This window comes from Pristiophorus japonicus, chromosome 4, assembly GCF_044704955.1.
Source record: "Pristiophorus japonicus isolate sPriJap1 chromosome 4, sPriJap1.hap1, whole genome shotgun sequence".
Classification (NCBI taxonomy): Eukaryota; Metazoa; Chordata; class Chondrichthyes; family Pristiophoridae; genus Pristiophorus; species Pristiophorus japonicus.
This window is the reverse complement of record NC_091980.1, coordinates 252,029,056-252,052,709: the sequence shown is the minus strand read 5'-3', so window position 1 is coordinate 252,052,709 and position 23,654 is coordinate 252,029,056. Positions and strand designations below refer to the sequence as shown.

At 39.4% G+C, this 23,654-nt stretch overlaps 2 protein-coding genes across 3 annotated transcripts in view; one reads left to right on the top strand and one right to left on the bottom strand.

The window, feature by feature from the left end:
- Nucleotides 1-6,137: 6,137 nt before the first annotated feature.
- Nucleotides 6,138-19,172, bottom strand: ckba (creatine kinase, brain a). 2 transcript variants are annotated; one of them, XM_070879318.1, is made up of 8 exons: nt 19,091-19,172; nt 17,184-17,382; nt 16,546-16,700; nt 15,123-15,255; nt 12,057-12,228; nt 10,363-10,486; nt 10,093-10,282; nt 6,138-6,522 (listed from the first exon to the last, which is right to left on the bottom strand). In XM_070879318.1, exons 2-8 carry the CDS (start codon nt 17,359-17,361, stop codon nt 6,344-6,346), a joined length of 1,131 nt encoding a protein of 376 aa, XP_070735419.1. In that variant the 5' UTR covers nt 17,362-17,382; nt 19,091-19,172; the 3' UTR covers nt 6,138-6,343. The 2 variants fall into 2 exon arrangements, with proteins under 2 accessions (XP_070735419.1, XP_070735418.1); XM_070879317.1 differs by lacking the exon at nt 17,184-17,382 and adding an exon at nt 17,728-17,933 and having other exon boundaries at nt 19,091-19,157.
- A 153-nt stretch (nt 19,173-19,325) lies between these two features.
- The window catches only part of trmt61a (tRNA methyltransferase 61A), a 58,431-nt gene continuing 54,102 nt past the window's right edge, over nt 19,326-23,654 (top strand). The window contains exon 1 of the mRNA XM_070877518.1: nt 19,326-19,395. The gene's annotated coding sequence lies outside the window, so the exon portion shown is untranslated. The remainder of the gene's footprint in view (nt 19,396-23,654) is intronic.

Sequence of the window (23,654 nt, the reverse complement as noted above, 5' to 3'; positions counted from 1 at the left end):
TCTGCCAAACCTTAGCCCATTCGCTTAACCTATCCAAATCTCCTTGCAGCCTCCGAGTCCTCTACACATAGGTGTTGGAGATCATTCTGAAGACCTTGGCTGGCGATACTGAAGTGCTCCTCCAGATCTGTCCAGGCACTGAAGCACATCTGGAGCATGCAGATTGCTTGCTCAAATGACAAAGCTGGTTGATATATGGCTTTTGTTGTACGGCTTTTGTTGTACTGCTTTTAGGCTTCATTGGTTGGGTTTCTCACAGGTGTCATCAGGTAAGTTTGAAGGGGATATCCTTTGTCTTAGTAGCCACCCTTTAAGTCTGCTTGCAGGTCCAAAGAGGTTGGGGAGCTTGGTCAGCCGCAGGATGACAGTATCATGGCAGCTCCCTGGGATTCTGCCGCACATCTGAATAAACCTTGAGATTACACACCAGCTGAACATTGATAGAATGGAACCGCTTGCAGTTTACGATTACTCCTGGTTGATCAGTGTGCGGATTGCCACGCGTGTGCAGTCGATGACACCGTGCACCTATGGGAAGCCAGTCAGAGACACAAGCCTGAGCGCCTGCTTATCTTGACTGACGTCATCACAGGTGAAGTTGACATAATTGCTGGCCCTGGCAAACAATCCATCAGTGACCTGACTTATGCATTTATGTGCAGTCAACAGAGATCCTGGGTATTTTTCCAGTAGCACCCTGGAAGGATTTGGAAGCAAAACAGTTGAGGGCGGTGGTCACTTTCACAACCACTGGTAATGCATTGTCACCAGGTCATCTTCTAGGAGGCTGCAAATGTCTGCCACCACCTTGGTTAAAATTCCACCCCCAGATCTATAATGGCTCAAAGTGCATGGAGTACAGACTAGTACACAGAGATTGAACAGGTGGGGGGGGTTCAACTGTCGGAAGGTTTGACCAGCAAACCTCCAAGAGGTAGATATATCATAACTGTTCCAATTCCCAGTGACACCAATAGTTCTCCATCTTACAAATTCACATCTTCAGTTCAGTTCTGTGATCATTGCAATCTACGTCTAAAAGATTCTTTGTAAATCCACAGAAGTGTTTTAATTTTCCAAATATGTTAAAAAGAGAATATATTTCCAGTAGAAGTAATTAGAAATTTAATTTTAGAATCAATTTTGGACGGAATCTGTAAAATACAAGAATAATAATTTCTAGAGTACTTTTTGCTTTAATATAGCTCATCTTTTTCTTAACTGATAGCTTATAAATAGCCAGGTAGTATAATACAGCAGATGTACCAATACATGCTAAACTATAAATAGTGGGATACAGATTGGTGCCCTTGATCTCCCATGTTGCAGATTTCCCAATCTCAGCTGAATTGTTCTAGAGGCAAGCACTTTCTATAAAAAGGGTATTGGGAAAGGGCAGGGAAATTAGACTAAATGGATAGATTTTTAGGAGACCCAGTGCAGGTACAATGGGCCTAATGGCCTCTGTCTGTATTGTAAACTTCTAAGATTCCCTACACAAGGTGGGGCAAGAGTGGGTAGAGAGGCATTCAACACCAACCAACTCTTATGTACTTCCTAGTGGCTGGCTTGGGCTGGCAGTGCCAAAGGATGGGGAGCCAAATGTTGGCCAGCCTGTCCCATTGGCCAGAATTGGTGCAATACCTGGGGAGACCATGCAAACCAAAGTTTCAAAAGGAAAGGGTTTGCACTTGCATACTTAAATTCTAATAGTTTCATAATTGAAACACTAATTTAATGAAATAAAATAATGTTAGGATAAATTGATAACAGCTGCTCATGTTAACTTTTTAATGTAAGTATTCAAGCAACAGAACTAAATTTGAAATGATGTTTATTAAAATAACTAAGTTTAACAAAGCTATGTTGAATGCAACCCAATTAATTTTGTATAAAATTTCTTCCTTACATCCCTCAATGCTTTCGAAAATGGGCTTACATCATAGTTAATAAAGAGCTGTACCAAAAAATAGTGCAACTTAAAGATTTTGATCTTGTATAAAAATACTGCAAGAATCTATTTTTATAACATCCAAGCTTTGCATCATCTTTCGATTCCTACATCTCCTCAACTGCTAACAGTCTCCCTCATCATAGCAAGACCAAAATAAAACTATATTCTACTTTGTCTGAACAGTACATAGACTATGCTAGATAAAGCTAGGAAGATGATTTTAGGCAAGCTTGTCTAGGAAAAAGTTCCCTATTTCACTTTGCCCAGAAGAAAAACTACTGCTCTAATCTAATTCACAGATAATCTTTATTGTAACCTATCCAAAGTGACTGTTTCTCCTTCTCTAACATACCTTTTGTTATGTATGTAATAACTTGATATTGAATACTGTAAACTAACAGGTACGAACCCAGCTCTGCTTTATTCTGACCCAAAGTGATTACATTACATGATGGCTTGCCTTTTATATCTGGGCCGCACACACGTGCGTACAGCCCAATGACCTCAGACAGTGGCACCACCTGGTGGCTAGCAACCTCAAGCATACATACATGACACCTTTCAAAATGTGTCTCAATTTCAATAACCGGAGATATTAAGCTAACAAATTTAAGCTTGCCAATATGCCCTAAAGAATTAGAAAAATAGATGGTAAAGATTGAATATAGTTAACTGAATATTGCACTGCCTCCTAAAACAAAGTTAAGTTTTCTAAAAATACATCCTAGTTTATGTTAGCAAATTATATGAACTTGCTCCAGAAAAATATTCAGAGGCAATGTTGCAAGATATTTTTAAAATAAAGTTTGTCATCAATGTAATCAAATATGCATTCTTCAAACTTGAAAATGAGCAGCTAATTTAATATATATTCTGCATTTTTACATCATCTATTTTGCTAACAATGTCAAACCTATCACAGTAATAAAAGTAAATATTTTCAACTTACTTTTAGATAATGTTGCAGGCCCTTGTTTGATTTCTGGAAGGTTTTGGATGTACTTTAGAGTCAAATTTTCTGTGGGAAAAGTGAGAAACTGAAAAATACAACCAGTTATTGATTCATTGCCGTATTAGATAGATTTCTCAAAATAGCATGCTTGGGAGGAACAGGTAACTTTGGACAAGTTCCCAAAGCTTTCAATCGGAGGGTTTTCCTCACTTCATTTCTGTCTGTTGTAGACTAATTTATAGAGATGGATTGTCATGATTAGTCAACAACTCAATTATTGTTGAATCATGTGACTACCAGGAAGGTAGGTGGTGAACTAGATGGACCTTGGTCTTTTCTCGTCTAGAAATTCCTATGTTCCTAACCTTGTTCCACCTGCAAAGTATGGCTAGCTGTCCCTGGCTTCACAAACTCAAGTTCTGTTGAAGTGGTGTTTGTATGTTCACAGGCGTTCTTTAAAGTTTGTAAATTGGAACAAACCCAACTCTCCCAGTTTAAGAAATGGATCTAACCATGGGCCATGTGAACATCTGTAGCCAGACTAAAGTTCTTGATATTGACCACAACTCATGGGGAGGATGACCTGCAGCTCCTTAAAAAAAAAAATATATATAAAAGGTCCCATGTTTTAAATTAGTTTTATTTTATTAGTCTTGTGTGTTTGGGAACAGAATATACTTTCGATATGTGAATTGGCTACACTGTGTGGATAATGTCTGCACATTAGCCAACAAGGAACTTGGATTCCATAAAATAAAATCAAAATTAATGTTTCAACACAGACAGCTTAATTATAAAATCAGTGAACTTACTCCAGATGGACTTTGTAAACAACAGACTCCCAATTCATTCTGAAGGCAATCACAATGTGTTACCTCTATAGTTTCCAAATCTATCTACAATTCAGTATTTGGCAATATGCTTAAATGGCTTTCACTGAAGAGCTAAATCTCACAGATCCTCCTCAGCATATAAAAATAATGTTGCCATAGAAACAAAACAATTATGAATTTTATTTTCACTAGCACTTCTGGGTTAGGTGTTTGATGCTATACAGCAGTGAGCTGCTGGCCTATACCCACAATACCTCAGAGTACATAAGAAATAGGAGCAGGAGTAGGCCATAAGGCCCCTAGAGCCCATTCCATTATTCAATATCATGGCTGAACTTCTACATCAGCTCCACTTTCCCACCCGATCCCCATTATGATCGTCACGGAGGCAAATGCTTGATACACACAACAAAACCACCACAATCATGCAAGTCTGCCCTTTGTATGTAGCAGCAACTTACCAAACAACACTGCTGACAGAGGAACTCTTGGTCATTGAATGAACAGGAAGAGGAGCTAGATAAAGGCCTACGGGATAATAATCTTAACCATAATGAAGGGTGTTTATTTAGCATGTTATTTGTAAAGACTACAGTAGCATTTATGTGCACAAAAATACAAGAGATAGTTGAAATTATGGTTAAATTTCTGAACTTTTTCCAGTTTTACTTGCACATTTCTTGCAAGACAAGTCTGGAAAATCATTTATAGCCACTTTCGGACAGGAGCCACACAAGGTGTTAGGCATTCAGGAGGATTAATGTGAGCAGAAGTATTTGTCCATTTGCCAAGTTTCAAATTTTTGCTTTTCCCAATTCAAATTCACAATAGTCTAAAATTCTAGGGGTTTTAATTTTGTTTCAATTAATAAAGCATATTCCACACATGGTATAGTTACATAAATTGAATCACATTTAAAAAAGAGCCCACAGATTTCTATTTGTGTGTTCATCATGCCATATCCAACAGACAGAAAATGAAAAGTAGTTACTTAATACCACATTGTCAAAAGGTAGTGAATTAAAGCCCATTACTGCCAAGTGCAGCTAAACATAAAATGATGAGTTTAGAGGAATTGTAAGGAGTTGAAAGTTTGCAAGAGGCTTCGAATTTACCCAGTACAATGCTGTTGATGTTGGAAACTGTAAAAGTATCCAGATTTCTGAAAACCTTAATGGAGGTGCAAGTTCTCAGGTTCCGGTTAGTGATGTCATCAGTAGCAGCAAGATTTCTTGGGTTCACCATTTCGAAAATTATAATTTTATTCTAAAAAAGGAACTGGTTTACAATTTAATTCGAAATAGTAATTAGGGAATTCACTATATTTACAAAGTCACGAGACCAGTAGAAATTTTAATTGTTTCTCAGGAGAGTTTATTCAAGGCATACATATTGGACTGCTAGAATGCACCCAGTCTATACATAGAAAGGGGATGGATCAGAGCAAGAATGTTTAAAAAAAACGTTAATCCACAAAACGAAAGTGGTGTTGACAAAGGCCTAACCAATGGTCTTGAAATGAGTTAAGGAATAGTGGGGGATGGGAAAGGAAGAAGAGAGCACAAAAAAGTTAATCTGTCATTAGTCTATTTTTTTAGTGTCCAGATATGAATTACCATACTATGTTTATAACCATTAGTCCACCTTCAGAAACCACCATACTTCCAGTGGTCTTTAAGTATCAAAAGTGTCATGCAAGAGGATTAGTTGGTTCAGAACTGCAACAATTTAATGGCTTTTTGCAATTATCACAGGATGTGTCAGTTTACCTTAATGAGTCATAATAACCACTTAGTCAACAAAGTCTGGGGCTCTACTTTAGAAAAGAGAAGGCAGAGGAGTGAGCTAGAAGTCTTTAAAATATAGGATAGTGTTTCCACTTATGGGTGAATCCAAAACTAGGTTATAAATATAATCATTAGAGTCCAATAAGGAATTCAGGAGAAATGTCTTTACCCAGGAGTGGAACGTTCAACCACAAGGAGTTGTTGAGGCGAATAGCATAGATGCATTTAAGGGGAAGCTAGATAAACAAGGGAAAAAGGAACAGAAGGTTACGGTGATATGGCAAAAAGAAGAAGGGTGGGAGGTTTATGTGGAACATAAACACTGGTATAGACCAGTTGTGCCCAATGGCCTGTTTACTGTAAGTTCTATGTATTAAAGCAGAAGATAGTTTGCCACCATTACAAATTACTTCCATTAGAGGAATAGTTTAAGTGCAAAAGGTTAATTTGGATATTAATGCATAGACCCAGTATAAAAATTTAGGCAGGAAGCAATTGAGAGAGAGAGAGAGAGAGATGCTGAAACCACCAAAGCATTAAATGCAAGCTACAACAGCTGACTAAACCCCAAAGAAACATTAACCAAGTTGAAGAAAATTACAGTGCACTCATTTGTAGGGACCAAAGTATATTTATTCATGTTTTTTTAATCCATCAGCAACAACAATGCAATGATTATAACTTCAAGATACTACATTTATGGAAGATTTGCTAAACACGACGACACTTTTCCCAATCCAGACTGGCATCTTGAGGTTTTCATAATATTATACAATATATCCAGTGAATAGGTTAGAAGTTGTGCAATAAAGTGACTTTACTTCTGAGTTGGGATAAGACCATCAATGGCCTGGCCCTTTTCAAGGTGTTTCTCCATTTCAACTAGCAGCTTCACACCATCGACCACCATTTGAACCAATTCAACTTCAGAGAAGCCCAGACGGTCAGCATTGGAAATATCAAAAACACCACCAACTGCAGCAGTGTCGACACCACCTAGCAATGAGAAAACAACATAAACATTAGCTACAGAAGACTCTTGGATCAAATACAAAAATGACTTCTATACAGAAAGTTATCAGATTTATAAAGAAATGCTAAAATCTAACGGTCTTAAAAAAATGCACTTAGTTTTCCCTTCCTTCAAGAAAATTTAAAAGTCAGTTATATATTTAAACAAACATTCCAAGACAGATAGAATATCTAATAAAAAAAATTGGATACCAAGCAGCAATACTTGGTTTAAAATCATACCAAGTTCCTTTTAAAAAAAGGTAGTGGTTTCCAGCAGCACTTTTTAATTGCTCATCTACAATAGTTAATTTTTTTTTAAAGTTCAAAGCTATCTGGTAAATCAGATTTTTACAAAACTCAATACATAGTTTTCTAATTTCCTTTCTGCATGCTATGAACTTTTACTTCAGTGCTTCAAAATGTCCTAATGTAGTCTGGAGTGCATCATGTTTTAAACTTGGGGCAGTGTTTAAATTGTAAAAATAAAAACAGCAACTCAAATTTATAGTAGGCTAGATCTAAATGGGGAACAATGCCAAATCTAAATTGATAATCCAAACACTGGTTTAGATTTATTCAACAGAATCCAAATATGGCCTAGTAGGTAACTGGTCTCTTTCAAAGAATGACAAGCAACCAAATAGAGATGGTGCTCAGATATGGATACAGAAAGCAAGGTTGCTTCCAGGTCATTTACAAGCACTTCCTATTAGTGGTTTGAAATCACAAACTGGCTTATTTCAGAACTCCTGTCCACCCTATCAGATACATGAGCTGCCATTCTTTTATGTATGGTCAACATACACAAGAGCATTTTAGGTTTGTAGCAGTTCAATTGTTTGCATTTTCCCCAGAGAGTCCAGCAAGCTAGGCACATGCCATAGACACCAGCACGACAGGGAAAATAGTAATCTGATCTGGATTTATAAGAGTCATGTTGAAAGGCTCTGCAATAGGGCTCCACCAGTGGATGGTTAATCCTGGGACCTGCACTGTTACCTTAACCAGGCTCCTTACACAAGGTGGAGTCTCCTCAAAAATCACCCATTTAGGGAATGATCCAAATTCTTAGAGATATAGCATGTGTTATACCCAGCTCAGCCAGAAACATGCACCATTCAGACTTCAGGCTGAGGAGCTATATTTGTGACCATCCAGATCAAAGCTCAATTTACCTGATTGCCCACTGTGTACATGTATAATTTTCCATACATGTGTTAAAAAGCATATGCAACAAAAAAAAAATGAATCTTTGAAAGTAATTTTCCAGTTTCACACCTGTACCCAACAAATAAATGTTGCAGAATCGGTTGTGAACATACTCAATCCCTAATTGGAGATCAAAGATAGCTAGCATGATTTAATAAGGGCAAATTGTATTTTTTTTAAACCTTAAATTTATAAAACAAAGTTAATTGTATAGATAAAGCATAAAGATGTAGCTTAAAGGATATGGATTACACAAATGGCATTTTAAGGTGTCACAGGAAGCTTCTTACAAAAATTCAGACATATGGTACAAGAGTAACAGATAGAAAGTTGGTTGAACAAGAAACTAAGGTTAGGGTTAATGGATGTTACTTGGATTGGAACATGGTTGTTACAGGGATTAGCACTTGCAACACATTGTACACAAACATAACTGCTGAAATTTGTTGACAAAAAAATTGGCAAACTGAGGGAGCCAATAAAATGTTTCATGACAAGTCATTAGAATGGACAGACAGGTGGGAGATGCAATTTAATGTGGAGTAGTGTGAAGGAATACATTTTGAGATGAAAACAAAGAATGGGAGTATACACTCAAAAGGAAATATGCTAAATAATGTGCATGATCAGATAGACCTTGGGCTCAAATACATTATTCCTCGTGATTTTTATCTACCTACACTTACAAGAGGCCAACAGCATTTTGGATTTCCTAAATAAAATAAATCAAACATGATAAATTTGTATATGGCAATGGTTAAGCTATAGTTACAGTACCATCTGCAGTTTTTTTTTTTTTCAGTGCCCGATTATATAAAAGGGCATTAAAGCCAAACAGTGTAGATTCACCAGGATGATACCAAGAGTGAGAAACTATAGTCATGGAGAGATTTGAGATACTGGGATTAGTTCCACTGAGACAGAGAAAAGACTAAGAGGAGATTTAAGAGCTGTTTAAAATCATGAAGGGTTTTGATAAGGTAAAATCTGGTAGAGTCAGTGAAATGAATTCTCAATTTGAAAAGGTCATGGATTGTAAAGAGAAAATGGGAGGTTGAGAGAAATTCTTTGTACAGAGTTGTTGAAGCCTGGAATGGTTTGCCACAGGGAATAGTTAAGACAGACAATTATATTGAAGAGGAAATTGGATAAAGAGATAGGACTATGGGGAGAGAAGGCAGCAGTGGGATTAATTTTAAGATTGTTCTAGCAAAAAGCTGGAATAGACCCAATGACTGAAACATTTTATAGGCTCCCTCACAGTTTGCCAACACCACCAATTTTTTTGTCAACAAATTTCAGCAGTTATGTTTGTGTACAATGTGTTGCAAGTGCTGTAAACTTCTATGGTTTGATGGGAGCTTCAAAGAGAAACTGTGGATTCATATCACAAAATGCATTTGCTCAAGTTATGCTTAAAAGCCAAAAATAACCTTAATCGTCAAATCTGGTTATTAAAATTAGATGGATTAAAAGGCAATTCATAAGAGGCATTTTGAGAATTGACCTGCCACTAAAATGGAGCTTTCACCAGGATTGGAATAAAAATGGGGAGAATTGGAACTCGCATGCTTGTTCTTAGAAAGATTACTGTGGTGGTGGGAGGAAAATTAATTTCAGGTTGTCCCTTGTGCCAGATCTCCCAGAGAATGTGTTGGTTGCCAGATTTGAAACATAACTTCCCAGCATCCAGGGTACCTGCTTGAAACAGGAGTTAGGCATCTTCAAAATGCAAATTGGGGTCCTAAAGTCAGTTTTGTTAAACACTGGGCAGTGCTTGCACTACACAAGCTCCACCCATTTAATCCAGGTCTTCAGTGACCTAACTAGTAGTCCTAAAGGGACTGCAGAAGGCCACTAACAAAAAGTAAATTGACAGTTTTATTTCGGTAGAGCCAGGAGGAGCAGGATTGCTCTTCTTGGCTCCACAAAAATATTGTGGGTTGCTTCCAGCCCAGGCCCATCCCCACCTCTTACCTCCCCCCACACTTCAGGAGCTACTTGTGGGCTGGGTTGATGTACGAGCTAGCCGAATTTCCTAACCGGCAAAGCATATTCGGATGTGATTAGCATCTGCAGCTTACTGGTTGTGCAGATGAGGCCAGAGGACTGATTTTGTGCTGCTCATTTCGTGCCAGTTTCTGGCACTTACCTATTTTCTATGTTTCTATGTTTCTCAAATTTCTTGCCCAAAGTCTATTGCAGAAGGAAGCTACTATTGGGAGGGAGGGTTGCAAGTGATAATTATTTCAGGTGGTAGACCAACACTGTTACAACGTAATGGATTCTGCTCAGGATTTTGTAACAATATATTTTATTTACTTTCTAGATGCTCTGACCTACCTGTCCCACGCTTCTGCAGCCGCAGTCGTTTCAGAACATCACCAAATTTATCATGTTTGCTGAGATTGGGAAGTTTCACATGGACACCAGCACGGAGACCTGTTCCCAGGTTAGATGGGCATGTCAGGACGTAACCAAGATGCTCATTCCACATAAATGCGCGACCATTGTTTTTGAAGACATTTTCAATCTAGAAGTTCAAAAAAAAATTGTTCAAAAAAATGCACATTAGCTTTCGACTTTTACCAACTCAATAGTGCTCATTTGTACCTTTGTTAGTCCAGTACAGAAACGGGTGAAGACTTCCTTCATGTTTCCACCTTTCTGCATTGAGATGACACGCAGATGATCTTCTTCATTTACCCAAACTAGAAAAGACTTATTGTCATTGTGCCTAGAAAACAGATTTAATTTGGAACACTCACTCACAGGATTTTGTAAAAGTAAGATGTTCAATTGGTTACTAAAAGTCACCACCAGTGTATGTTCTCAACTAAATAGTTTGAGCTTTTGAGCAGAGGGTTCAAAAGTTTAACAAAATACAAAGAAAGTCATACCTTCATGGAGGCAGCTATATATTAAAAAAAATAGGAAATGTTTATATAAAAATGGGCATCACATATTAGTATTGCTCAATTGTAGTGTTTTGATCAACAGATGGGGTTTGCCAACACAGGTGGGGGGTGGAGGAAGGAAACCAGATACCTCAGTTCAGGTTTGGAAAAAGACTGAAGCTCACCCTTGTTGTCTACCCCAATTCACCAGAAAGCATTTGTTGACAAGAAATTAGATACTAGCATTAGGGCTCAAGACCTGACAACCTTCGCCCAAACTGGGAAAATAAGTTAAACCATACATTTACACTATGGAGAGGAAACAGATTACATGTTTAGAAAGCTTGGGGGTGAAATTGTCCCGTGCCCGGTTTGGGGTGCATAATTTTAAATCGTCTGGCAGGAAGAGGAGATTACTGACCCAGAATTCAGGTCTTTAACGGAGAAAAATTGTCGGGGCGATATTGGAGGTGCTCTGTGCCTCCACAGGAAGAAAGTGGGGGTGGAAGTGCGGAGAGGTTACTCAGAGCGGCGTGGACCTGCAGCGCCACAATGTACCTCCCCTGCTCTTAAAAAGGGGAAGGCCGCTACGATCTCTGCAGCCACTTCCGTGGCATCCACTGGGTCTCCAGGGAGGGTTTTGGCCAGGCTAGCGGCCCGCCACCCAAGAGGGGTGCCTATTGCCGGCACAACCAGCAGCCACCATTGTCGTGCCGTCTGTAAAGTCAGCCGACAGACGTGGTGGAGGTACCTCCACTTTAAGGGCGGTCGGGGCACCCCAGCTGGTGGCATTGCCATGTGCCAACCTCACTCCCATTGAACAATTTCCCCCACAGGGCAAAGAGGGGTTGGCGCATATGGCAATGATGTAATCGCCGTGCGCTGCCACCTGGGGCAAAAAGGCAGGGGCGTGCCGCAAAGGGATTTTCATCTCCGCCATCCTGGGGGCAATTCTGGGCAGGTCGCTTCCACCAACTGCTCCTGGGCGAAAAGTGCTCAACGGGCCTTTCGGAAAGGGACAATAAAGGACCCCTTATCTTCTACATAAGCAAAGCTAACAGTGCAGGAAAATTGCCAAAGTGCATGGACATACAAACTAATTGAAAATAGACAGTTAATACTAGTTATATGAAATCCCAACAGCGAACCCTTCCATTTTAGTTTTTCTGGCAGCTGAACGCTTCCACCTACTCCAAATAGAAAAGCTATTAGCTGCCTATTGATCCAATAGTGTTCTTGACTAATTTCTTCTTAAATAGCTAAAGTCAGACAATTTCTGTATAATTATTAGCTGCACCCAAGCACATCACCCCAACATGCAAAGAACAAGAGTAATCCGAATTGAAAAATTGAAATTGCTGCAAATAAATTTGCTTTTCTTCATCTCTCCTTCCCCCTCCAAGAACTGACCAGATGCCTCTGCCATCGGGCCAGTCACGCCCCATCCCAGAGGCCAACAGCAGTGGAGACACAGGCTTGTCAAACAGAAAGTGGTCATCAATTAGATTCTGCTGCTCCTGGTCAGTCATGTTCTTCAGGGCATAGTATTTTCCAGTAAATTCACCATCCAGACTTTTCAAGGCTAGTGAATTAAAAAAATATGTAATTTAGTCTTTATGAAAAACATTTCTAAAACCCTATGAATGGAATCACCTCTAGATTTAACAGTTTGGTTTTATTACTTTTGTAGAAGTCAAAACCGCTCACAGCAAGAAAGTAATTACAGATTGGACAAAAGACTAAAATTTCAGAAATTGCTAATTTAATATTTGCAGGGGTACAAATAAAGTCAAATAAACCAGATTGTCATTAAAAACCCAATTTGTTTGCCAACATCCTTTAGGGAAGGAAATCTGCAGTCCTTACCAGGTCTGGCCTATGTGTGACTCCAGACTATGTGGTTGACTCTTAACTGCACTCTGAAATGGTCTAGCAAGCCACTCAGTTGTACCAAAACGCTACAAAGAACAGCAGCTCACCACCACCTTCCCAAGAGCAATTAGGAATGGGCAATAAATGCTGGCCAGCGACACCCACATCCCATGAATGAATAAATAAATAAAAATCAAGAAACATTTGCGGCTGTGTAAAAACAAACACTGAGCATCACTACGAGATCAGTATGCAGCTGAGTAATGCACACTTTGAAAGTTGGTGCTTGGACAAAACTAGGTGAATCTTCAGAGATTGTGAGGATTGGTTTGTTTTAAAATCAGAGATTGGTCTGGTTTTAAATCACAAGAGACTATGACGCCACAAATCTGGAGTGTAGGCATGTCCCAGTACAAGTGGTGAGATGCACTCATCCAGAACTACTGCTGTTGACCCTGCCAAAGTTTACAAGGTCAGTGGAAGGTCCCTTCATTCTCAGAAATGTCAACTGTCCACATCACAATGGGTACATCTAGGCTGCCTATCTACTGAAAAATCCAGGAATACCAACAGAAGAGTGACCAGCATGGTTTGGGTGGCAGGTCCTCTCTCCCAGAAACAACCTTTAGGTGCAGTGATCCCTTGTAAGGGGCAGCTTTTAAATAATTTTGAGAGAAAAATTGTACTTCCTCTTTAATTGTCCAAGCCATGATCCCAGGTGGGTTGCATTTCTACCATCTAGGTAGTCATGTCTGGCATTCACAGACAGTTTGAGGCTTGCTGGTCCCTCGGATGATCAGAAAAATGGGAACTCAATGCAAGAAGTCCCCGCCTTTGCCCAAAAACTCCCTTATGCCAACGGCCAAGTTTGGGGTAGGTGTAGGCCCCACACCAACAGGCCATCTCCAGAATCCCAGCCTAAATCATCAGCACTTCCAGCACAATCTTAATGAAGTTAGTGTTTTATTTATTTATTTATTTATTTATTTTTTTTAAATGGAGTTATTGTAACTAATTTAAATTGGTTACTGCCACAAGATATCTCAACTGTTAATACTATTAACATTTTATGATAGAATGTGTTTTCTGATGAAATCCATGTCTGGCTGCCCAGTATTGGAAGGACTCTGATCACTCATTGACATACTCTCTACCCCTCCTAACTGGAACAGCTGGAAACACAACTTTGGTCTGTAGTCAAATAGTGCCTCTTCTGGGTAAGGAAAAAAGAAAAGTGAGGCATATGTCTCTTTCTTCCTTCTCACTCACTCCTCCCCCCTCCCCACCATTCTATTTTTTTTATTGTACTATCCTCAGGCAGAGGCTAAATGAGGTTTTTTGTAAGTTTGATAGTGTAAAATTATATCATCAAGAATGCAAGTTGTTTAAAGGACTGCAGAAAACTGCTAATAGTCTTCACTTTCATTTTGAAAGACATGGAGAATGTGAAGTATTATAATCTAATGAAAGTGTTTTCTCAAGTCATTTTGTTTAATAAAGCCCCTTTCATATAGTTTATAACCTGAAATATATGGTCCATCAGAATTGTGTGTCAGCAATCCAGAGATTATTACTTAGTGAGTTGATCAGCAGTATGATGGATGTATTGTTCACCCTATTCATGCTACATTACCAGAGATGTTGCACTTCAGTTTACACAGAGTGCAAGACCTTTAGGTTTTTGGCTCTTTTGCTGGACAGGTGGAAACATTATCTGGAGAGAGTCCAAATCTTAAGGTTTTCAAGCAATGCAAGAAGGGGAAACATTTCAGTTAGTTAGTCACACTCAAAGTGGTTTCTGTACAAAAAAAACAGGAATGTACTCTTCCTCCTTCGGTATTAAAAAAATAAGGCATACCACTATTAACATGTGCACATACATTGATTCTGGATACAGCAAAATTGGAACAGCTAGCAGATGTGTTTCAAACACCAGAGTTTAGCAAGAGGTCACAAACTCAGTACAGACATTCATTTCCATAAATGGTTAGAGTATGTGGGTTACACTTTTCACAGATAACTGGATGTAGCGTTTACAGTTAACTGAAACATTAGATTAGTTAGAAGCTGCCCTTAAATAAATTTTGTTTAAGGAAGTATACAAGAAATATAATGATTCCAGTTTTTGTTTCAGGCAAGCCCCGTCTTATGTTCTAACTTGATTCAACTAGTGGGAGTTTTAGTTTTTTGTTCAGAAATAGCAGTGTGTGTGTGTGTGTGTGTGGGGTAGTGCAAGAAGAAAAATAGCCATTAATCAGCTTGTAAAGGGGAAATGGACCCTATTCTACACAAAAGGAAAGGATAATGCCTTCTTCAGAGCAGAGAAATGAAGAGCAATTGAAGGACACTGGGGGAGGGGGAAGTGAGCATTAGATGAAAATGCTGACCAATTAAAAAGGAAGTGGTTAAATTACAGAACTGCAATGTGTGTGATAACTCTTCTGAATGCTCTGTTAGTTTTTCCAGAAGATTGTATCTGAATATTTGGAGAAAAAGTGTTTTTTTTTTTTAAATACTGGTTTTTCAAAAGTCTGATTAATTATTCAGATTAGATTTTAAAAATACAATTAAGGGATAAAACACATCATGCTCATTTGATTTTACCTTCCTCTGAAAGTTTCTCAATGGCACGACGCTCCCCTCGACTGCAATGTGGGGGAAGGCAAAAGCCACATATACTGCGTCCAGTGCGGACTCGACTACTCAGTACATAGTTGGAATCTAGATCGTCACCACCCTAAAGACAAATATATACATTCAGGTTGTTTTTTTTTTTTTAAAAAACACTTTGCCATGTTAACAGGACAGCTTTATGCAAATATGCTTTGACATCAGATGGCATCCAATTGTCTGGAACATTTTAATTATAAATTTTAGACCAGACAGGAAAATTTCCCCCACTTGGCTTGTTCTTTCACAACCTTATTAGGCAACAGTATACAGGCAATTGCAGCATTGATGTGATCTCACAGCCAGCATTAAAGTTGGCCAAAAAAAAAACACACAAGAATGAGCTCAAGTATTCCCAGAAACAGTAGTACTGCTGAATGGCAGAATGCAAACTCACTTGCACACAGCAAGTTCCAGTTTCCAGCTGTACCACTGGACAAAGGTGCCAATAACTATGTCTCCACAGCTACAGGTCAACAAATGCAAGCCAAATTGCTTCAGGTAATCAGATGTGCTTTTCAGTGGTTGGTGACAGAGGCAGTTGGTGCAATAGTGACACCAGACAGCTTGAAGCAAGTCCTCTGCTTACCCTTTCAGCTGAATAAAAAGCTGAAAAGTGAAGATATAAATCCAGCAATGTGGTTCAAGTTTTAAGTTCTATGTAAAACATTGGGGAGAGGCAGTAAAAGGGCTTTTAAAATAATTGTGCACAAGACCAATCCTTTTAACAGAAAATGCTAGAAATACTCAGCAGGTCAGGCAGCATCTGGAGAGAGAAACAGAGTTAATAGTTCAGATCGATGATCTTTATCGATCTGAAATGTTAACGGTTTCTCTCTCTCCGCAGATGCTGCCTGGCCTGAGTATTTCCAGCATTTTCTGTTTTTATTTCAGATTTTCAGCATCCACAGTAGTTTGCCTATCTAATTTGATAATTGCCTATAATGCATTGAAGGATGTGTCTTATTTTACACAGTGATCACTTTTTGTATTTATTAAACTACAAACAAGGTTTATGCAAATAGGCCAAATGGAAATTTTGCCAGTCTCATCATTGGGAAGCTATAAAAATGTCTCCCATGAATGGAAACTCAATACATCAAATCTTGAGGCTATTCAAAAAATATATATATATCTGCTGATCCCATTTTATAACAGAACATTATTAAGTGATAATAAGCACCCTGGCTGAAATCAGCACAGCAGAAGTACCACAAAAATTGTGTTACTGGGTGTTTCTGTACTTTCCATTCAATGTGCATAGTCACAGTTTCACATGTAATTTACTCTTCAAAAGGCAAGTTATATATTCTATTGCATTTCATATTTAGCAGGAACTGATCCCCCATTCTCTGACCTTGAGATTCTCATGGTGAAGGTCAGTTTTGTGCTGGTCAGTAGGTTTGTAACCACCATGACGGTCCCGAATTATTGGATCAAAGAGGTCCTTGAAAACCTCATAGGATTCTTCATCACCAGCGACACAACCTACTGTCATAATAAATGGGTGCCCTATAGAGAAAAAAGGAGAAATAAATGCATATATAGCGTTTCCTTAACCGGAGAGATTTCCAGCCGATTAAAGATTAAATCCGCTGATCACTGCAAGGAGCAGCAAGCAGTATTCATTTTAAAGAGAAGGGAAGGAATGCTGAAGGGGTCATAGTTGTTTTGCTTCACGAGGAATATTCAGTCTTTAACGTTTTTTTTTTGGGGGGGGGGGAGGGGGGTGGAAACAACTTTAGCATTACAGTAATACCATGAGATCTTCGGAAATATTCACTTAAAATGAAAGAAATATTCAAAGTTAATGTTGGTACAAAAATGGTCATGCGGTTAAAAGAAACTAGTTTTATTTCGTGGTGATGGTCGTACGGGAATGTATGGCAGACGCAAATCGTACGAACACATTTATCACACTGCATTGTAAGATCAGTAAATCGTGAGACAAACGAGGAGACTTTAGACTATTCCTGGCCAATTTAAGCGTTTTACCGGGATTATCAATCCCAGTCTGAATCACATCATCCAAGGTGAAGCCACTGGGGGTTGATTCGTCTTGGAGTTTCTTGTAGAGATCCAGAGTGAGCACTTTCGCCATATGGTTATTGTGTTTGCTCAGATCGGGGAACTCCTCTTCCGCTGACAGCCTCTTTATCTTTAGCGTGGCCATTTCGTGGTGCGGGGGTCACAACTACATTGAATTAAATCAAACATAAATGAGATGAATCTTATCACATATACCACCTACTATCCCCTGTACAGAAGGTCATTGGCTACACAGGTGTAATGTAATCCAGGAGGCTGAAACGAATACCTGCGATTTATAAAAGATTTTCCGTAGTGCATCCGTTTTAAATTAATGAACCCATTCATTATGCAATTGGTTGTAGATAGGCAGGGCTATAAGCACTTGATAACCAAGTGTCGGGGGTGGGTTAGTTTACATTTTCCAATTGACGTCTTACTATTGGGGACCTTTGGAAAGCAATACTTCTGTACTGAGGAAAGCAGATGGCTCATCAAAGTGCGATTTTACCTGGGTTGTCAATCCCAGTCTGAATGGCATCGTCAAGGGTAAATCCGCTGGGGGTCTGTTTATCTCTCAGCCTGCTATACAGGTCCAGGCTCAGGATTTTAGCCATGTGGTTGTTATGTTGGCTCAAATCCGGAAATTCTTCTTCAGGAGAATATTTCATCTTCAGAAGGTTGTGACTGTTGCTGAATGGCATGGTAACCGTTTTACTGCAACACAAACAAGAGTTTTTAATAAATCGGAATTAACAGGGCTCCCCGTGACGAGACTTGGAGTAAGTAGCTTTAATCCAGGTTGTGGAGAAAGCATCGTATATATTTTATTTTAAGAATGTAAAGGGGCCCCATTTGCAAATTTAAAAAAAACATGCCATTCAGCAAGAATGCGAGTTTTCAGGGTGACTCTGGGAACTACGGAGTTATTCGAAAATTACAAAAATGCTTGAAGCGAATGGTCTAAATAAACTTCTGGGTGATTATGGTAAAGCCTCTTGCAGCTTTCAGACACTTTAATCCCCTTACATTTCTAGATAATGGTTGCCGAAATACTCGTGACTAAAAACAATGTATTATAATAAATTGATTCTCGATATTGTCCTTTCCCACATCTGGAAGGAAAACATTATCGATTAATGATAATCCTGAATAACTTTATAATTCTTCCGTGTTGCTGAAGACCTCTTTGGATTCTTAAACAGCCTTACGATTACGTAAATTCGCCGTCCTTCGTGACCCTTTCGCGTTGTATTCCATGCACAATTTATGAAGGACAATCCAAGTACAGCAGATACAAGGTCCAGATTTCACATTAGAGCCACCACAAGGTGCTTTCTCTCAATGGATGAGCACAAATATCAATTTGGAGCCGTTCAGTACAAATAGGTTGCTGGAGGAGTATTTGTTTAAAATGCACAAAATTACATCTGAATGTTGTTTTAAAGATTAAAAAAAAGGATTCGATTGACGGAACCAGAGAATTGGCATTAGGAATTTTCCTCTCCCTTTTCCTGCAATACTGTATTAGAATGCATAAGTCGCTTTACCAATCAGTCAATACTCAGGAGAATTCTCGCACAGCTACATGCATCCAGATGGATTCTTCTTCTAGGTCGGGAATGATGCATATTTCTGCATTAAACTAAACGCGCAACCGTAGCTGAATCTTTGGTTTTAAAATCTTATTTCATCTTCACATATTTTAATATAAAGTAAAACCATAAACATTTAATTAATTTGCATTCGTTTTTTTTGCTGGACTTTTCACCCAACATTAATTTAAATATAAGCTTTGAAATATAAATTCCCTCCAAAATAAATAAAGCAATTACAATATTTGCCGTTATGTTTTATTTTCAAAGTAATCTTACCTGGATGAACTGGGAAATAAGAAAGAAATGCAATTCTCAGCCTGCGCTTCCCACCTCAGCCTGATCTCCGCGCTACCCTGATTAGTGTCCGCGCGTACCCATTGGATTATATAGCGCATCTGGGCCGAGCTCCCATTGGCTGGTAAATTTAATCCCATTCACGCCAGGATCTGTCAATCAAAGAGTCCGCGCGGCTCGGAGGAGGGAGGGCGTGACGTCACCATCGCGCGCCGTCCAACGACAGGTGGGGTGACGTCACCAGCGCGCGGCCGAGGCTGGTTGTCCATGTGTGAGGGCCGCAGCCGGTGAGTCTCTGATTGCTATTGTCATGTGCGTTAGAAATGGCTTTTGGAGACCGTTACTGAAACCGTATAGCGTTATCGAGGCATTCGTTAGGTTACAGATCGTCCGGCCTCAATGTTGGAGGTGTTTGTGTGTAGGAGGACCTGGTTAAAGCCAGTGGAGTTGCCTACACTAAGTTTGCCCCTGTTTTGATTTGTTTCTGAGGCACTATATTTGGATTCAATACGATCTTTTAAAAATAAATTGCAAGGGAAGTTAGAGAAGTGTACAGAGCCTTTTCTTGAATCATCATCTTAGGCAGTCCTCGAAATCGAGGAAGACTTGCTTCCACTCAAAGTGAGTTCCCGGGTGACTGAACAGTCCAATACGGGAATTACAGTCTGTCACAGGTGGGACAGACAGTTGTTGAAGGAAGGGGTGGGTGGGAAGCCTGGTTTGCTGCACACTCTTTCAGCTGTCTGCGCTTGATTTCTGCATGCTCTTGGCGACGAGACTCGAGGTGCTCAGCGCCCTCCCGGATGCTCTTCCTCCACTTAGGGCGCTCTTTGGCCAGGGATTCCATGTTATTAACATTTAATGCACTGTGGGTAGAACCCGCGCTTCTGAGTCAGAAGGATGTGGGTTCAAGTTCCACCCCAGAGATTTAAGCACAAAAATCTAGGCTGTCGCTCCAGTGCAGTGCTGCACTCTCAGAGATGCCGTCTTTCAGATGAGATGTTAAACCGAGGCCCGGTCTGCCTCTCGGATGGACTTAAAAGATCCCATGGCACTATTTTGAAGAAGAACAGAGGAGTTACCCCAGTATCCTGGCCAATATTTATCCCTCGATCAACATCACTAAAATAAATTATCTGGTCACTGTCATATTGTTGTTTGTGGGACCTTGCTGTGTGCAAATTAGCTGCTGTGTTTCCTACATTGCCACAGTGACTACACTTTTAAAGTACTTTAATGGCTGTAAAGCACTTTGGGATGTCATGAGGTCATTAAAGGCACTATATAAATGCAAGTGTATTTCTTTTTAACTACATTCGAACCAGACATCACCAATTTAGAGATTATTGGTAAGCTGCATTCAAAAATGTTCCCACTTAATATTGTTGTAAATTTATGTGCTGTTCAAAGAAAGGGTTATAGAATGTAATTCTCTTTTTGGTTTGGTGTCAAGAAGTCCTAAGTCAGATATAACATGGCCAAAAGCAGAACATTGGAGGCTGTTCAGAGAAGGTTCACTGGATTGATTCAGGAGATGAGAGGATTGACTTAGAAGATAGGTTGAGCCTATACACATTGGAGTTCAGAAGAATGAGAGGTGATCTTATTGAAACATATAAGATAATGAGGGGGCTTGACAAGGTGGATGCAGAAAAGATATTTCCACTCATAGGGGAAACTAGAACGAGGAGACATAGTCTCAGAATAAGGAGCCGCCCATTTAAAACTGAGACGAGGAGGAATTTCTTCTCTGAAGGTTATAAATCTATGGAATTCTCTACCTCAGAGAGCTGTGGAGGCTGGGCCATTGAATATATTTAAGGTGGAGATAGATTTTTAAGCAATAAGAGAATAAAGGGTTATGGAGAGCGGGCAGGGAAGTGGAGCTTAGTACATGATCAGATCAGCCATGATCTTATTGAATGGCAGAGCAGGCTCGAGGGGCCAGGTGGCCTACTCCTGCTCCTATTTCTTATGTTCTTAATGTTCCTTTTACTTTGGTGCCTTAACCACAACCTCACTATTCCCTGCTGTAGCAGTGTGAGTTTTTCCATTGGCCACACTAGCCCTCCTTTGAGTAAGAGAATTGTTTTCTTTGGCAAATTAAGGCAGTTTTGTCAAGAGAAATTGGAATGAGACTGCTTAAGCTCAGTTCACCTAAGAACCTTACAGCCAAACAGAGTGTGGAAATATTTGTCCATTCAACTTGGATTGGAGTAGATGCCAGAGTTGAATGGGTCAGTACAATCAAGGAGGTTTACCACTCAGTTCCCAACTGTAGGTCATTTTACAAGAGATTTAAAAGAGAAAATAAACTTTTCATGAGTTTATGGCAGCATAGTGTTTTGGCTGCTGCCTACCAGGGACAATGTCTTCACAACAATTATTCTGTACAATTATGCACACATGTTGGAAACTGAGATCTTTTGATCTCATGATAGTGCTGAAATTTTAAAACCTTAATAACCATCATATACTTCAAAGTTTTAGATGGCTATAGCTGCAGTATGTTTAACATTACAAATATCAAAACTTAATCAGAGTCTTTGCTTAGCTGTCTATAAATCAGTGAAAAGCATCGCTCTTCTCATGCTGAATTTGAAGTTGAAAGTGCATTCCTGGTGCTTGTTGCTAAATCTCCACACCCTTTATCAGCTCTGCAGTCTAATCCTTGCTCTACTTGTTTCAAATTTTCTGATTTGAGATCACTTCTCCTGTATGTGTTCTCTGTATTGTTTTTATTTAGTTTTAGCTTTTTAGCTATGCTATTTATTTGCTCACATGCCTTGAATCTTTCCTTTTTGTAACCACGTGGCTAAATCTAACTTTAGAATTAAGCATGTCACTGACTTCCAGCTCTTGGCATTCTCTGTTAGACCATGGCTGTTGCTTCTGTCCCTCTTCCTCAACTAAGTTCCATTTGTAGCCACTTTTGAAGTTTAAATCTACACTTTCATCAAGTGCCCTGCTCACTCTTCGTTTAATGCGACTTCCCAGATGTATATGTTGATTCCTCCATATGCTATGCACCTGAGGATGTTATGTAGACTCAAAAAATTCTAATGGCATGTGACAAAGGCTTGCATTCCACAGTAAGATGTTTCTCAATGTAATGAGCTGTTCTACAGTAAATGTCTCTTCATTGTACTCTAACCTCATTTACACACTTGATGTGAGTTGGAGGATTACACAAAGTTAAGAGGGGTATTATGCTAACTTGCATCATTGAGTACTTTTTAAGATTCACATGAAAACAGAAAAAAATTGGTTCTGGTACTACCTCTTTCATCAATATAAGCTGTATTACACCCAATCATTTTAAAATCGGATACTTTGCCACTCTAACTTTAACAAAATGTTTACAATTTGATGCCTTTATCTGGGGTCTAGGATGCCATATGTAACTCGGGATGAGATTTCTACAAAAATAATTCTCGGGATGTAGGCATCACTGGCAAGGCCAGCATTTATTGCCCATCCCTAGTTGCTTGATAAGATGGAGGTGGGCCACCTTCTTGAACTGCTGCATTCTGTGTGGTGAAGATGCTCTCAATGCTGTTGGGTAGGAAGTTCCTGGATTTTGACCCAGCGATAATGAAGTAACGATGATATATGTCTAAGTCAGGATGGTGTGTAACTTGATGGTGTTCCCATGCACCTGCTGCCCTTCTAGGTGGTGGAGGTCACAGATTTGGAAGATGCTGCTGAGCAGGCCTTGGTGAGTTGTGTGTAGTGCATCCTGTAGATAATACACACTGCAACTATGGTATGCTGATAGTGGAGGAAGTGGATGTTTAAGCTAGTGGATGGGGTGCTGATCAAGCAGACTGTATTGTCCTGGATAGTGTTGAGCTGCAACAATTCAGGCAGGTGGAGAGTATTGCATCATATTTCTTACTTGTGCTTTGTCGGTGGTGGAGAGGCTTTGGGAAATCATGAGGTGAGCCACTCACCGCAGACTATCCAGCCTCTGACAGTTCCCAGTGTTGAGATTAGAATTGAACTTCAATTGATAATTGATGTTGTATAGATACATTAAATGTTGAGAATATTGATTGAGGGTAGATAACCAATTGTTTCATGAGTTTCAGGGATTTAAAATTAGAGTTTTAGTGGACAAACCGGTTACCGATCACAAATTGGATTACTCTCTAATTGGTGTATGCCATCAGCAGTTAGTTATTAAATGAAGATTAAGCAATGAGGACTAGGAACTTGCTTATTTTGTAGCACTTGAAATAAATACAATTATTCTTAAAAAGATTTATGTGACTTGGCTAAGTCAGAGGAGAATCTAGGGGTTAGAAATTCGGAAAAGGTATTTTTCTGCCAAAATTACCGTTTTCGCTTCGCTACCATTGGTAGGACGGATATTTGCGGCGCAAACCGCAACTTTCGGCAACTTTAGTCCGAGACCTTGGGAGGAGGGAGAAACAACCCCCTTCCCCCAAAAATTGGGAAAAACAAAAAAAAATTCTCACAACATTTACAAGACACTTATCTATCAAATTGCTGAAAAAGAGTAAAAAAATAAAAATGTTAGCTT

Coding starts and splice junctions, on each gene's coding strand:
- ckba (XM_070879317.1), bottom strand. CDS start 17,920: ATGCCATTCAGCAACAGTCACAACCTTCTGAAGATGAAATATTCTCCT. Junction 16,701..17,727: donor GACTGGGATTGACAACCCAG/GTAAAATCGCAC, acceptor TTTTCTCTATAG/GGCACCCATTTATTATGACA. Junction 10,283..10,362: donor TCTGTACTGGACTAACAAAG/GTACAAATGAGC, acceptor TTGAACTTCTAG/ATTGAAAATGTCTTCAAAAA.